Source organism: Callionymus lyra, chromosome 4 (genome assembly GCF_982586985.1).
Source record: "Callionymus lyra chromosome 4, fCalLyr1.hap1.1, whole genome shotgun sequence".
In the NCBI taxonomy this organism is placed as follows: Eukaryota; Metazoa; Chordata; class Actinopteri; order Syngnathiformes; family Callionymidae; genus Callionymus; species Callionymus lyra.
In genome coordinates, this window is record NC_141821.1 from 37,818,002 (window position 1) to 37,833,189 (window position 15,188).

Consider the following 15,188-nt stretch of genomic DNA (forward strand, 5'->3'; position numbering starts at 1 on the left):
AGAGAGTTTTGTACAAACAGACACATACTGTTGAGTACAATAGAGGTCCAAGATCTATTTAAGACACACTTAAATCAACACATTAATTGCCATTTGAGGATCAGTTAACCAGAGCAGTGGACCTCATCTGCCTGACCGGGGACTGGTACCCATCCTTGAAGGTTTTATTGCATAGCAGAACAGAAAGAAAATATATTTGGCAACATTAACCTGTGACTCTTGACGTGTCAAGACACTAATTTTGTTCAGGTTTACTTGGAACATTCACTAAACGTTTGTTTTATTGCCGCTCATGCATTATTTTTTTCTCTACTTTTGTCTGAAATAGGGTACTTGAAAAAACATTGAACAAGTCGGCAATGCAAACAAAAACTGTTTAGGACCCATGATCCAGAGTAATGTTCAAAGATAAAGTCATGTGAAGAGGAAAGTGCAGGCCGAGTGGAATAGGTAAAGAAGATCTTTGACAGACTCGAGAGCTTTTGTTTATTTTGAGATCTTATGTAGAAAATATGATTTAAGGATTTAACATTTGAAGAGTAATTTTCACTCTTCACATCAAAGGTCTACAGTGTCCCTCATAATTCAACTTCCATCCTGATCCCAATTACATTTAAAGAGGTTAATTTGGAGTGTCGCCTGTGTGGGATTTGGGTCAGATATTTTCTGACCGTCTGCGGTTTGCGCCCATGTTATAATGTGTGACACACTTGGACAGGATGCAGCCGACACACTTTAATCTCAAGACACACACACACACACACACCCACACACACACACACACACATACACGCACACACACTTAAAGAAATATTCATTTGAAGATTGGGGCTCAGAAAAAACCCTTGTGAGGAGTTTTGGTCTTCAGGGAACTGGCCTGATTTCTCTGACGCCTGTATCCTTACGTACACACCAGTTGCAGTTCACAAACATAAAAACACCCACACTATGTGACAGTGCAGTGTAAGAACACTTAGCTTGAAATCACATCAAAAATGTTGTGATGGAAGAACAACACACACAGAAACTACTAATAACTAACAGAAACTTCCGATATTTCAGTGTTGATTTTTAACTGTTGATCCCTAACAGGCGGATGTTGAGGGTCAGAGAGTGATTTGATAAAAAAGATGATTTCTTTATATGATGTCGACAGCATCTTAACATCATCACATTATCTACCAATTGAGAAAAGAACGGAGATCAAACAATAAAAGCGGCTATTTTAAGAACAAAACAAGTATTCCTGTTTCATCCGTGCCGCTCCTCTCAATGATTCGATGTGATGCAAAGATGTTTGCAGTGGAATAAATAGAGCAGCAAAGGGAGGGATAAAAAGGGGACGTGACCTGACAGCAAGCTGGTTCTCTCTTCATCCCCTCCATTTGTTTCCCTCTCAGTGTGGGAATGCAGCATCACACGTAACCACACCAGCACATTGAAAAAGGTCCTGACCAGTGCGAGAGTGTGAAATCAGAATAATTTCACAGATAATTTGTTCGTCTCAGCAGGGAAACAGTAATAACAACTTTAGAAAGACCACAAAGGGACAGAGCGGAACGAATTACCCGCGGCTGATTGCTGCATCTGAGCCAGGGATGTTTTGTGGATAAATCAGGAATGTTTTTCATTTCCATCCCCTCCACCCCCACTCCCTCCCTTTACCTCCCCCACTTTTAGCACAATTTGCTGTGACCCTGTGGAAGAGCTTCAGTGTAAAAGAGGGATGATAAAACCTACTGGGGGGATAGAAGCAACCATTACACCGCTGTTTTTTTGAAACCGCGCACTTCATCAGAGTGTGGTTTCATACGAGAACATTTGTGTTCTACGATGTTGGCCCTGTTCACACTTCTGTGAGATAGACGATGATGATGCCACCAAGGACACTGTCGCTCAGAGTGAGAAACCATGTCTCCATGTGATTTAAGCAGCCTTGAAGGGACTGCACACACATACCTTGAATCAGGAGATACATCAAGTCAACAATCTTGTTTAAAAATGTGCAATTCAGAAAGATAACTCTATATCGCGAAACAGTTACGTTTGAAAGCTAAGGTGATCGGAGGTTTAAGATTATCTCATTTCGCTTCAATTTTATGGAACTGAGATGAAGCTGAAGAGAAATATAGGTCGTCCTCCGTGTAGCGGCAGATCAGAGTCTTACCAAAAGCATTTTAGAGAGGACGGGAGATGAGGGATTAAGTTGGTCAAGTGAGTGCAGGTGTGAGGTGAAATGTGAGAGTAGAGTGAAACAAAACAAGGATTATATATAGGAGTGTCAAGAAGCTGCCATGATTGCCAATTTGCTTGATTGATGTCTATTCATTCATAACAATATAAATCTATTCAATAACAATATAAATCTATTCATTAACAATATAAATCTATTCATTAACAATATAAATCTATTCATTAACAATATAAATCTATTCAATAACAATATAAATCTATTCATTAACAATATAAATCTATTCATTAACAATATAAATCTATTCATTAACAATATAAATCTATTCAATAACAATATAAATCTATTCATTAACAATATAAATCTATTCAATAACAATATAAATCTATTCATTAACAATATACATCTATTCATTAACAATAAAAATCTATTCATTAACAATATAAATCTATTCATGGTCAATATAAAGCTGTTGATCACTTAATATATGAATGTGTGACAATTATGATCTGTGGAAAAATATAGTTGTAAGGTGTGTTTACAGATCACTGAAGGACTCAAGGTCTGTGCAAAAAAAAAAGCCTGTTCCTAAACAAAGTCTTATCTTAATCTGGGCTCCCCAAATCTGGTCTTGGAGGCCATTCAAAAAGTTCTACTAGGAAGATACGTCGATAGGACCACTTGGTGACCTTGTGACATACCAGGCCACAAAGGAGAATGCTTGACGTAACATGTTACGACAAAATGACATGAATAAAATAAATTGTTATATCAAACCGCAAAAAGAAAATGAAAAGAATATGATGAAGATTTCATTCTGAGGCTAATGGGGGCGTGACTAGATAAACCTTTTGCTTTAAATTGAACAGAAGATTCGAAAATCAGAAAAAGACCTATAATTAAAAAATGGCTCTCATGCGTCAAACATATACAAAAAGGACTGGATAAATAACTGTCTGTCGACCGGAAAAATTGTGGTCTACTGTTGTAACATGTTAATCGTGATACAAAACAATAATCTGTTAAGCCAAAGTGAAACAAGCTCTGATTTAAGATATAATTATATGTATGATTTCATTTCTTTACCACTACTACTACTACTATTTTGAAGTAAATGGGGGCGGGACTAGATAAGCTTTCGCTTCTCCCGCTTTCCCTTTCGGAACATGCATGTTATATGTGAACTATGATGAAATGTGAACTGTCATGCCTACACATTATACATTTGAGTCAAAAACAAATATGTTTTGTGGACTGTTAGAGTAAAGCATAGTTCCATGAAAGCAAACCCACGGAAACAATGGGAGACAAACATGCATCTCCACACAGAACGGACGGACGCAGATTACTCGGTTTTGCATATTATGTTTTAATTTTTGAGTTGTCATTGACGTATGAAATGAGAAAATGAGATATGACGAGTCCATCGTGACAGAACCTTAAGAGTAGTGTGTAAGTCAGAAAGGTAGAGGTTTTAGAAGTGGGTCAAATGAGACAGTGGAGAGGCATGCATGTGTTGAGACTGTAAAGAGTAAAGAAAAACAGAGTGAATAAGAAACCAAGAGGATAAAACGAACGGTCAGAAATCGAGTTGTCGTTTTAATTGAGCTCATTTTGCTCGGTCATGTGGGAGGGATGACATCTTATGTGGGTTGATAAGAGCAAAGGCACCAAGAGCAAAGCAAACAGAGAAGCTGCGTGAGTCGAACAGTCAGGCGGAGGGCAGACTACTGTCCTCCTGGCTTCATTCTTCTTTGGCTGGCTACTCTCCGGGCAAAAAGCATGTGAGTGTTTAAAAGAGATGGAGCTAAGCAAGATGGGATTGGACAACAGTGTTATGCTATCTTATTAGTTTTTGTCTTCCAGTAGATGCAAACTTGTAATTTTTCGTTTCCTCTGATGAAGATTGGAACCTTAGAGCTACATCACAGTGTTCCTCTTTGTACTTTACATCTTGTAATATGAGCCAACATGTGTCACCAATATATGTTTAAAGAGATGCAAGAAGCAGATTCTTCGAGAAAGAGGGCGTTTTTAATAATCTCACGAATAATAATGATATATATATAGTTATGTTGATAAAAAAAGTAGTTCATTGACATTTCGAGGTAAATAAGGTAAGGTAAATCTCAAAGTTATTCAACTGGAATTCAATACTAGTTTCCAATAACCATTGCACTCAATTTGGACCATCTCTACATTCAGAGTTTTCTTTCTCTCACTGCGCTCCAGGCTTTCTCAGCACCGGGGACCAGTCTGCAAAAGGAAACTATGGACTGCTAGACCAGATACAGGCGCTTCGCTGGCTCAACGAAAACATCGGCCACTTTGGAGGAGACCCGGAGAGGATCACCATCTTCGGCTCTGGTGCTGGAGGGTCCTGCGTCAACCTCCTCATCCTGTCTCATCACTCTGAAGGTGAACATCCATATGTTTTTCCTGCATCAGACATCGACATCACATCACACTTCCTGGCATCGTAACAAATGTTTGCCTTTACTTATCCTACCCATTCATTGGTAAGAAACAAGAAAATATAGGATATAATTTAGGATATTTGTGTATGCTGTTGTCAAGTTGTGCTACATGCTGACAAACACTAGTTTTACATTACACTTTGAATGAAATGAAACACAAAATAAAAAATGATAATTCAAGAATTTTAGTGATTTCATGAACAGATCATTTCAAATGTTTTGGAAAACTTATTCCTAAAAGCGCAATGGAAAACGCAATATACATTGGCACTGGCTCCCAAGTAACAGTAACAGTCGTTAGAAATCATAACACAAAGTATATTGTGTTTCCCTTGAATTTAAAAATTATCAATCCTTTTTCCAGGTTAATTTAATTTAAATACACAGCCGCTGACTGCTGCATCAATTTTTATCATTGCCTTGGATCATCAAACTTATCTTATCTTAAACACTTAATCCCTTACTTAATTGCATGGGGGCTGGAGAGGTGGGGGACACCCTTGACAGGACGCCAGTCTGTCACAGGGCACACAAAGACAGACAGCCATTCACACACACACTCACACCTACGGACAATTTCCCCAAGTTCCCAATCAACCTCTGTATGTTTTTGTAATGTGGGAGGAAACTGAAGCGCCCAGAGTAAAAACCCAGGCAACACAGCGAGAACATACAAACTCAACACAGAAAGGTCACAAGTTGGCTCCCTCCCGACTTGGAAGCGAACCAGCAACCATCTTGCTGTGCTGCGTGGTGATCATGCTAACCACTTCTCCGCCGTGCGTCCTTGGTTTATCAAACTTTTTGGGAAAAACGAAATCAAAGCTAAAGACCATAGTTAGAAGTCAATTTATAAATTTACTGGTCAATCACGAGCATTGACTTTTGGCTTAGCTTTCAATTTGCCCGTGGGCACCAGAATCCCCTCATGAGCCATGAGATTAGAGCCTCGGGTTTGTTCTCAAAATCTCATGATTAAGCATCTTATAATGTTGAACTGTATCATAAAATCTTATCAATGAATATAGCATTGAACGAATAACATGATTCAGCTCTCATTATAAAGTATGTTGTAGGGCATGCAAGGTTGTTGTAGCTCCTTTCGTCTCGTAGTACCTTTGAATAAGCTGGAGATATCAAGTAGGATGGGGATCTGTGCGACATCCACTTAAAGATGTTGCTCCTGAAAATCATACTATTGCATTCGTCCCCTTAATGTCACCTTAACAGATCAAGATCTGGCATTTTAAGAAAAACATTTTTGCATCAATGTAAGTCAATAAAACAACTTTAAGGCTTCCACGTTTTCCAGATGTCGCTTCTTTCCTGTCCCACTGTCTACTAACCATTTCTTATAATTACCTCTTGTTTTCTGTTGCTGACTGCCCCTCCAAACTGTACTCCCATCACCTCCATCATCACTCTCATCATCGTCTCCATCAGTAACCCCTGGCCTCGTCTGTCTGTCTTGTGTCCTCTGATCCAGCAAAGGAAGTAAGGTAAGAGTCACCAAGATAGGCGTGATTGAAGTGTCGTGGATGAGAATGGATCATGAAACAAGAGTAAACACTAGTGATGGGTTGACGAGGCACATTAAAAGCAACAAAAAAAAATGTGTTGCTCTTACACAAAAGTTAAACAAAATTAAAGTTGCTTTATTACTGTTGATTTTTTTAGGTTTTTGAAGAAGTTCAATATAAATAAAATAATTCCTTTGTGTTGGTCCAAGCTATATCAAGCAGGAAGTGGAGCGCAGGAAGTTATGACTACGAGCAAAGGAAAATAAATGGAGAACAGGAGGCAGACAGCACTCAGGGATTGAACAAGAGCAGAATAAAGCAACTGTCTCTCCGCACTGGGTGGAGGTGTAACCGTTTCCAAGCTGCTTCTGAATGTAATTGATTTCCTGGGGAAAGAGTTTCCTCTGCAGCTCTGCTTAATAATTAACTGACCAATCTGGAGCTCAGGAGAGGCGTGAAGGCGGACCTTTAACGAGCCACTAGAGTGGCTTCGACAGATGCACCCGGATCCAGACGAGAAGAAACAGCTGGAGGACAGAAAAGAGAGGAAAATTGCTCTTTTGACATCTTAGACGTCATTATGCACACTCTTGACGGATACAGATAGATGTGCCTCGAGGTGCACATGTGCAGGCTGCTACTACTGCAACACTTTCACCTTTCTATAGACTCCAAAAAATGATGATCTGTGTTTGCCTACTTATTCTGTTGGTAACCTACAATTTGATGCTTTAATATCTCTCCCATTTGATCAAGTTCAGCTTCTTTGCATTGCTCTATCATCTCTGGGGTTTTGGAGTTGCCTTCACGTCTCACTACTCTGTCCATGTCGTTGCAGGATTGTTCCACAGAGCCATAGCCCAGAGCGGTACAGCCATCTCTAGCTGGTCTGTCAACTACCAACCCCTCAAATACACCAAGATCCTGGCCAGGAAAGTGGGCTGCACCTACTCCGAGACGGCTGACCTTGTGGACTGCCTGAGGCGCAAGAACTTCCGAGAGCTAGTGGACCAGGATATTCAGCCGGCCCGCTATCACATCGCCTTCGGGCCAGTGGTGGATGGAGACGTTGTCCCCGACGATCCTGAGATTCTGATGCAACAAGTAAGTTTGCTCAGCTTTGATTTCTTAAAAAATAATTTTACCATCAAGGGAAACCCTCCGCCAGTTTTCCTCTCCTCTGTGTTGATTTCTATAAATCACATACTATGGCTAGAGATCATTACGTCTTATGATGTGTCACAATTCTTTCTCTTCACCCTTTTAAAATCATCAGAATGCGCAGAAGGTTGTGAATTAATTTTGGAAAAGATTAAGATGGCACTCTAAGTTTAAGGAATGTAACATCCTAAAAGGTTGATAAGATTGGATTAGATCTTTAATGTATGTTGGTGCTAGGCCATGTATAACTTTTTAGGTTAAAAGAAGGATTTTAAATTGTATTCAATTCTACTGGAAGCCAATGTAAAGAGGACAGCACAGGAGAAATGTACGCCTCTTAGTCTTAAGTTCTTAGTGAGAAAACGAGCTGCAGAGTTCTGAACGAGCTGAAGAGCTGAAAAGAGACTTTTTTGAATATCCGAAGACAGTAGAGAATTACAATAGTCCAGTCTAGAGGTAACAAAATATGGAGGAGCTTCTCAGCAGCATCCAAAAGGAAGGAAATGCTTGATTTTTGAAATGTTATGAAAGTGGAAGTAGGCAGTCTGTGTTGTGGATGAACTATTAGAACCTCAGTTTTTTCCGAGTTCAGTAAAAGGAAGTTTTGGGTCATCCAGGACTTGATATCTGTAATACAGGGCTTTAGTCTTGTATTTGATTTCTTTCATCTGGCATTATTGACAAATACAGTTGAGAAAACTTATAGAGTGTCTTCTGATCAAGATGCCTAGTGGAAGCATATAGATGTAAATAGGATTGGACCAAGAACAGAACCTTGTGGGACTGACCTTAGTGTATGTCGATGTGGTTGATTTACATAATTAATTATGTGATTTAATCCAGTTTAAATCAGTTCCCATGATACCTATTTGGTTTTCTAGTCTCTGTAGAAGAATATTATACGATTTTAGCCATACAATTGTCGCTTTGATTGGCATTTTAATTATTAAAAAGCCCAAATAATTAGGTATTTGCCCTACTAGTTTTTGGAAGATGTGTTGTCAGTAATTAGAGAAGAGTATTTTATGCATTTGTTTCTTCCAAATTAAATATGAAATTAAGGCTATGAAAGTAAACAGGCAAAGCAGCTTTTATTGAGTTCTAGAAAATGGCAAACTTTATATGAAAGAAAATCTTTTTTAATGTTCAGGATTTTAATACAGGAAAACACTGAATATGTGTTTGTGTATATTGCTAAAATGTGCTGTTGATGAGGTATTTAATTAAGATTTAATAATTTGTAAATTACAAAAGAAATCCATGAAATCCAAGATAGTTTTTATGATCTACACTAAAAAATGTTTTTTTTATAAATAAAAACAACATTAATTATCCTTGTTATGTAAAATAATAACACTTTTTAGTTGAGGGAAGTTTCATACAGATTTCTCAAATTTTTTTTTCCATTAAACAGTTACCCTTAAAGTCTGTCCAATTTGTTTTAATTTGTTTCACTGTTTTAATAGATTTTAACAGCCATTCTAAAAAATGTATTTAATAAGTGATAATTTACTGCTAGGATGAATATAGACAAGTAAATGTCAAATCCAAGAATACTTGTTAGAAAACCAGGTAGAGAAGTGTCTTTTTTCAATCAAATGGATTTTTTGCTCCTGTTTCCTTTCGCAATCCAGGGAGAGTTCTTGAACTACGACATGCTAATAGGAGTCAATCAAGGGGAGGGACTAAAGTTTGTGGACGACAGCGAAGACAGCGATGGAATCTCTGCTGCAGCGTTTGACTACACTATCTCCAATTTTGTGGACAACCTCTATGGTTATCCAGAAGGTCAGACATTTTTTTAATTTTGTCAGTCAAAAATTTTACTTTTTTGTTTTAATCTTATTTGAAAAATAATTTGAGTAGAAATGAAGTTTTTCCATCATTTTAAATAAAATGTTTATTTTGTGTCTCTAATTGGAATATCTTTAATTTACTTACTTACTTTATCTTTTAATAGGTTTATGACAGTAACAGTAAAACATGCCTGATCCTTTTTTCTTACGCCAGGTAAAGACATTTTAAGGGAAACTATCAAATTCATGTACACCGACTGGGCTGACAGAGACAACGGTGACATGCGCAGGAAGACGCTGTTGGCTTTGTTCACTGACCACCAGTGGGTTGCACCAGCAGTCGCTACCGCAAAACTTCATGCTGAGTTCCAGTCTCCAGTTTATTTCTACACATTCTACCATCACTGCCAGACCGAGACTCGACCAGAGTGGGCAGACGCGGCCCACGGAGACGAAATACCATACGTTTTTGGCGTACCCATGATTGGAGCAACTGATTTATTTCCCTGCAACTTCTCAAAAAATGACGTGATGCTGAGTGCTGTGGTGATGACCTACTGGACCAACTTTGCCAAGACTGGGTGAGAAGCCCTGAAAGAACAAATCTCAATCATCATAATTTTCAATACTCTTTCAATTTCTGATTCTTTTTGTGTTCTTCCAGGGATCCCAACCTACCTGTTCCTCAGGACACTAAATTCATCCACACCAAACCAAATCGGTTTGAGGAAGTGATTTGGACCAAGTTTAACTCAAAAGACAAGCAGTATCTTCACATCGGACTGAAGCCTCGAGTCAGAGACAACTACCGGGCTAACAAGGTTGCCTTCTGGTTGGAGCTTGTACCACATCTGCACAGCCTCCATGAAGAGCTCTTTCCTACTACTACCCGCTCTCCATCTGGCCCGGGTTCTGGTACTCACAGACCTTGGCCAAGAACACCGGGTACTCGCACCACTCGTCAACCCTACCCAACTCTCCCTCCAGACCTCGACGTTGAGGGTTCAGAGCGTCCACCTCAGAAACTGTTCCCTGGAGATACAAGAGACTACTCCACTGAGCTCAGTGTCACTGTGGCCGTTGGGGCGTCACTCCTCTTTTTGAATATCCTGGCTTTTGCAGCGCTGTACTATAAGCGCGACAAACGGCATGAGATGCGGCGCCATAGGTTGTCCCCTCAGAGAGGTGGGACAGCCAATGACCTTGCTCATAGTCAGGAGGAAGAAATTATGTCGCTACAGATGAAACACTCTGAGCATGACCCCCACCATGACATGGAGCCTCTGCGGCCGCATGACATCCTGCGACCCTCCTGCCCTCCTGACTACACACTGGCGCTCCGTCGCGCTCCAGATGACGTACCACTGATGACGCCGAACACCATCACCATGATTCCAAGCACCATCACCAGCATGCAGCCTCTTCATGCTTTCAACACCTTCCCTACCACCGGCCATAACAACACCTTGCCTCACCCTCACTCGACCACTCGGGTATAATCTGGACTGGCTCATGTCATTACCACCTAAGGACCAGTAGTTCTCTTGGATGTGAACCTTTAGGTGTGCCGTTTTTCTTAGCTTCTTCAAAAACAGCCTTGTGCATGCTGTTGCAGCACTAGTGGTGTTTTGGAGGAACTGCATGGTGGCAGGTGACTGGGTGACAGCCGTTTTCAATCGTAAAGAGACTGAAGAAAAGGCCGGTTTCCAGAGAAAAATCCACATGCATCAGATGGACCCCTCTTGTCTCTTCCTTTCTTTGGCACAATTTTTTTGTTTCTTGGTGCATCTTTCATCTTATTTCTCAGTCTGCAACTTCATCATGTAATTCAGCCACACCATGGCTCTGAAGGACAAACTGTGGGGAGGGACAGGTAATATGTATTCTAGCTGTCAAACCCCTTAAATCCCACCCTTCTACCAGCATTATTGGTGCCAAGTTGTACTTTTGTGTCTCTTAAGGGAAAAAACTGTTTACCATCAACTAACTGATGCTTTGTGTACTCATGACCAAGTGCCAAAACTGGCCCTCGATTGTGTTTAGTTTTAAAATTTATGTTTGCATTTGTTTCAATGTTGTTGCTTTTTTGTGGAAATAGTTTTTGTCGGAAAAAAGATCTAGCTATAGAGAAATGATATATATACTTCTATATAAATGTGTACAAAAGAGAAAGTATATTAAGGGTTTATGTTCCATAGCGGGGCTCTATGCATGTATTATTTTTTAAAATTATGAGGGTGCAGTGTTATGAGGGTGGGGGGGTTCTGTATCAGTCAATGCACGTTTCCCAAAGCTAATTAAACCACATCCACCCCTTTCAAATAAATCAGTCTTTGTTTTATGCCGCAATAATCAACGTTGAAGGAGCACGACTTTTCCTGTGATGCACAAAAGACTTTCATGTGGAGTGAGACCTTTGGAGTAGATACAGACATTTCCAACCCTTAGTCAATAAGAAAAAGTGGCTTAGAAATCCAGAGAAAAATCCAGAAAGGTAAAGGCATCAGGAGGAGATGTAAGGGTAGAGGTTGAACTAACAAAATATAAAGTGAAAACAGAAGGTCAGGTTTTAGAACCTCCGGAGTAAATAAAAAGTTTAGAAAGGGCTCCTGGATTTTGAAATTGTGTCCTGTTTAAGAGATTTAAAAATCATCTAAAAAACTTCTTTATCCTGGAGGGGCTGCTGTTTTGCTAAATTTGTAATTACCTGAAACATCTTTGTTTCTCTCAATCACGTTTACATCAGAGTGTCTGTCGAGATCCTGAGCTGGCGGGTCCTTGAATGACAGCCAAGAATCGACTTTTAGAAAGAGCTCAGCATTTAATGTTTCATTTTCATAAGATTCTGGATTTTGGTGGGGGGAAAATCCTCTCTATCCCGCACACATCTGTGTGACCACACGTGATCTACAGATGAGCTGGAAGACCAATTCAGCCCAAATGAGTTCCCTCTGTCCTTTCCTCCGCCCACTCACCACCATCATCATCATCATAATCCGTTCTCTACTCGTCAGGCCTGCATCTGCTTTGTCCACGTAAACTCACCTAACACTGTCACAGATACTGACCTCGGTTTGGCTCCATTTGGGAGAGCTAGTGTTTCACCGAGTTTCGAATTAAGCACAGCAGGTGGACCCCACAAGGAAGTTTGGCCGGATCTTCTTGACTTGGAACAAGACGCTGCTTCCCTCTCATGTTTCTTGAATGAGAGCATCCTGGTTTATTTGTGCCCGGCAGGCTCAAGGTAGCCTTTATCTGACAATGGTCAATGGTGCTGTCTTTGCTTGTGCTCTAGCTTTAGCTCGTTTTTCTATTTTATATCCAAAAATATCGGGGGAGCGCTAAAACCTTTCGGCTTCCTTGTGAGAGGAAATATGGACTAAGTGACAGACACTGCACTCTCCATGTGGGTTCTTCACCGGGTGATTGCAAGACTCTTGAAAAAAATGAGGTCAGAACATGAGAAAGGATGAAGTGGACGTTTCCCACGCCCAGGAGCTACACTAATAAAGACTCTTATCATTTGTCTTGATCTTTTACCCCCAACCCCTGTCTCTGTTTTATAAGCTAACAATGGTGGATGCCATCTTGATAAAATCACTTGTGGAAAGGGAAATTAAACTGTACATTTTTAAAGAATCCGACAAAATGTGTAAATATTACGATTTTGTTCATTTTCTGGGTTTTTTTTAAGGACTGAATGAAACTATGATTTCGCGGACAAGAGACGGCAGGTGCAGTTAAGGCAAGATGTATTATTTTTCTTCATATACTTCAAGTTGTTGAGACCAGTTTTATGAGTACCCTGCTGTTGTTCTCACTTCAAACTCATATTTAAGTGGATATATTTGTCTTCTTTCTCATTTCTGCTGGAACAGGTTGTCGGTGTTCCTTTATCCCAGCACTTCTCGGGTAAAGACCATCGGGTGTTTGATGAAACCCAATATTTCATCTGCATAATCACATCAGTCCATAATCACGTGTCCGACATTAATTCAAGACCACAGACGATGCCTGACAAGTTGGGAGAAAGAGCTCACTATATCAGTCAATGTGATTCAGCGGTAGAACTGGATCCATATTTCCCGCAACACAATCCCTGGGCATTTCTCCAGACATCAGAAGAGTCTTCTGTTCCTCCTCCTGACACATCACTGATTGATGAAATACCAGATAGGTCTGTTATTGGCAGTTTTCAGGATGTTACTGGTAGGATGGTGGACTCTTATGTAGCAATCTGCTGCTTCAATGCTGTACACGCATGAGGGCTGTCTTACCATGAGATGCCTCCACTATGTCAGGATCAAACCTAAAGTCATACATTAGGCACCGCAGTATGAAGTCCTTTTGTTTCCTTAATGTGACATGATGTGTGCTGCCCTCGACAAGGCCGTCTTTACTGCTCTTTTATCTGTGCGTGTCAGGTTGTGTTAATCTGTGTGTGTTTGGCCACTGCAGGTTCAATGAAGGCTGCAACGATATTGTACATCCTCCTTTTTCATAACGTGTTCAGAGAAAAGACAAACGTCCAGTTTTAAATATCAACCTCCTCGGCATGGTTGGCAGTATAGAATATCAAGAGATCTTTTTCCTTCAGGTGATTTTGCCTCTGCGCTCCTTTTTAAAATGCATCTTACAGCGGGTACCTTTAACAAAGTCACCCCCCAGCAATGTTATGTGGACCTCAACAGTGTTTAAATATAAAGTCAAGAATATTCAGTAATGGATTAAAACTGAATACAAAATTTACCGATTTGATAACAAATGTCAATCTCCAAATTTCAGATAATAAAAAAGATGTTACACAATTGAATTTAACATCATAACTATAATGCTACACTAAAATTAGGGGAAAAGAATATGATTGATTTAACCTTATGTCATTTGAAGTTTGGTTTCTTTTCAAAGGAGGGCCAGTTATTTACTTCTCAAGAAATACGCTGTACATTTTGTTTTGCCCCTGACCTAGATGGTAGTTGACGTAAAAGTCGGGATCATCTGCAGCAGATCATTTCAAATCAGGGTCACTGAAGGCAGGGTTGGATATTTGCACAAGAAGCTTGAGACATACTTCTTGTAGGATCATTATCTACATTGGCAGTGAAACAGAACTTTGAAGTTAAGTTTCTCTGGCGACTGTGTTTTGTCTTAATTTCTGAATTTCCTCATATGAGGCAAAGTGATGTTGTCTAAAAATAGACAGAAAACTCCAGGATGGGGCAGAAAGCTTGAGCTACATACGTGTCGTGAAATGTTTCTCTACTGCCCTCTTGTGCCTGATCTCAGTGGTCCATCCTAACATCAATCAGCAAACGCGCTCAGTTTGAGGTCATTTTAAGGTTTTAAGGTGCTTTTTAAACACACACCCAGGACAGAAACACTGACTGAAGGTTCGTTTTCATGCGTGACCTTTGTTTCCAAACTGCACCTGTCGTTTCTTTTTTTATTCTCTGTTGACATGAGGACAAATGTTGGGAAAAATATAAAGTATATAAATACAGATGATTTTCTGTTCTACACTGTACGCTGTGATTCTGACCTGGAAACATTAAAGACTCATAGTCGCACTCCAGCCTCACTGTTCTTCTTTAAACTTGTTTATTTTGACTGGTGACCAAAAAAAAAGCTATAGCTAAACTGACAAAACGTTTGATAACAGGAACATTTTTGATCAATAACTGAAAGCATTCGTCTTATAAATTATTCGCTTGAACGCGAGTAAGTTAGTTGGAAATAAAAAAAAAGGATCTAGAAGAAGTAAATGACTGAGGATGAAAAGGGATATTTATAAATTGTATAGTGTTGATGGTTATATTACAATTAACTTATATGTAATGTATTTAGGAGGGTTATTTCGTAGCACATATGTGTAGATATTTTGAATTTATATTAATATCTGCTTCCTATATGCATATGAATTATATTTCATATTATATAATATTGTGTTATATTATATTTATTTTTTACAAGGAAATGTATGTAGTATAATTGTATATGTTAATTTAAATGTGTATATAGATATGTATATAGTGTAACGTATGAA

At 39.4% G+C, this 15,188-nt stretch overlaps 1 protein-coding gene across 3 annotated transcripts in view; it reads left to right on the forward strand.

Moving 5' to 3' along the window:
* Positions 1 to 14,712, forward strand: part of nlgn2a (neuroligin 2a) — a 78,289-nt gene extending 63,577 nt beyond the window's left edge. For all 3 annotated transcript variants that reach the window (XM_087790154.1, XM_087790156.1, XM_087790155.1), the window contains 5 exons: positions 4,424 to 4,609; positions 7,027 to 7,292; positions 8,984 to 9,137; positions 9,360 to 9,726; positions 9,810 to 14,712. In XM_087790154.1, coding sequence (XP_087646280.1) covers positions 4,424 to 4,609; positions 7,027 to 7,292; positions 8,984 to 9,137; positions 9,360 to 9,726; positions 9,810 to 10,644 — 1,808 coding nt within the window. In that variant the 3' untranslated portion in view covers positions 10,645 to 14,712. The remainder of the gene's footprint in view (positions 1 to 4,423; positions 4,610 to 7,026; positions 7,293 to 8,983; positions 9,138 to 9,359; positions 9,727 to 9,809) is intronic.
* Positions 14,713 to 15,188: the final 476 nt, after the last annotated feature.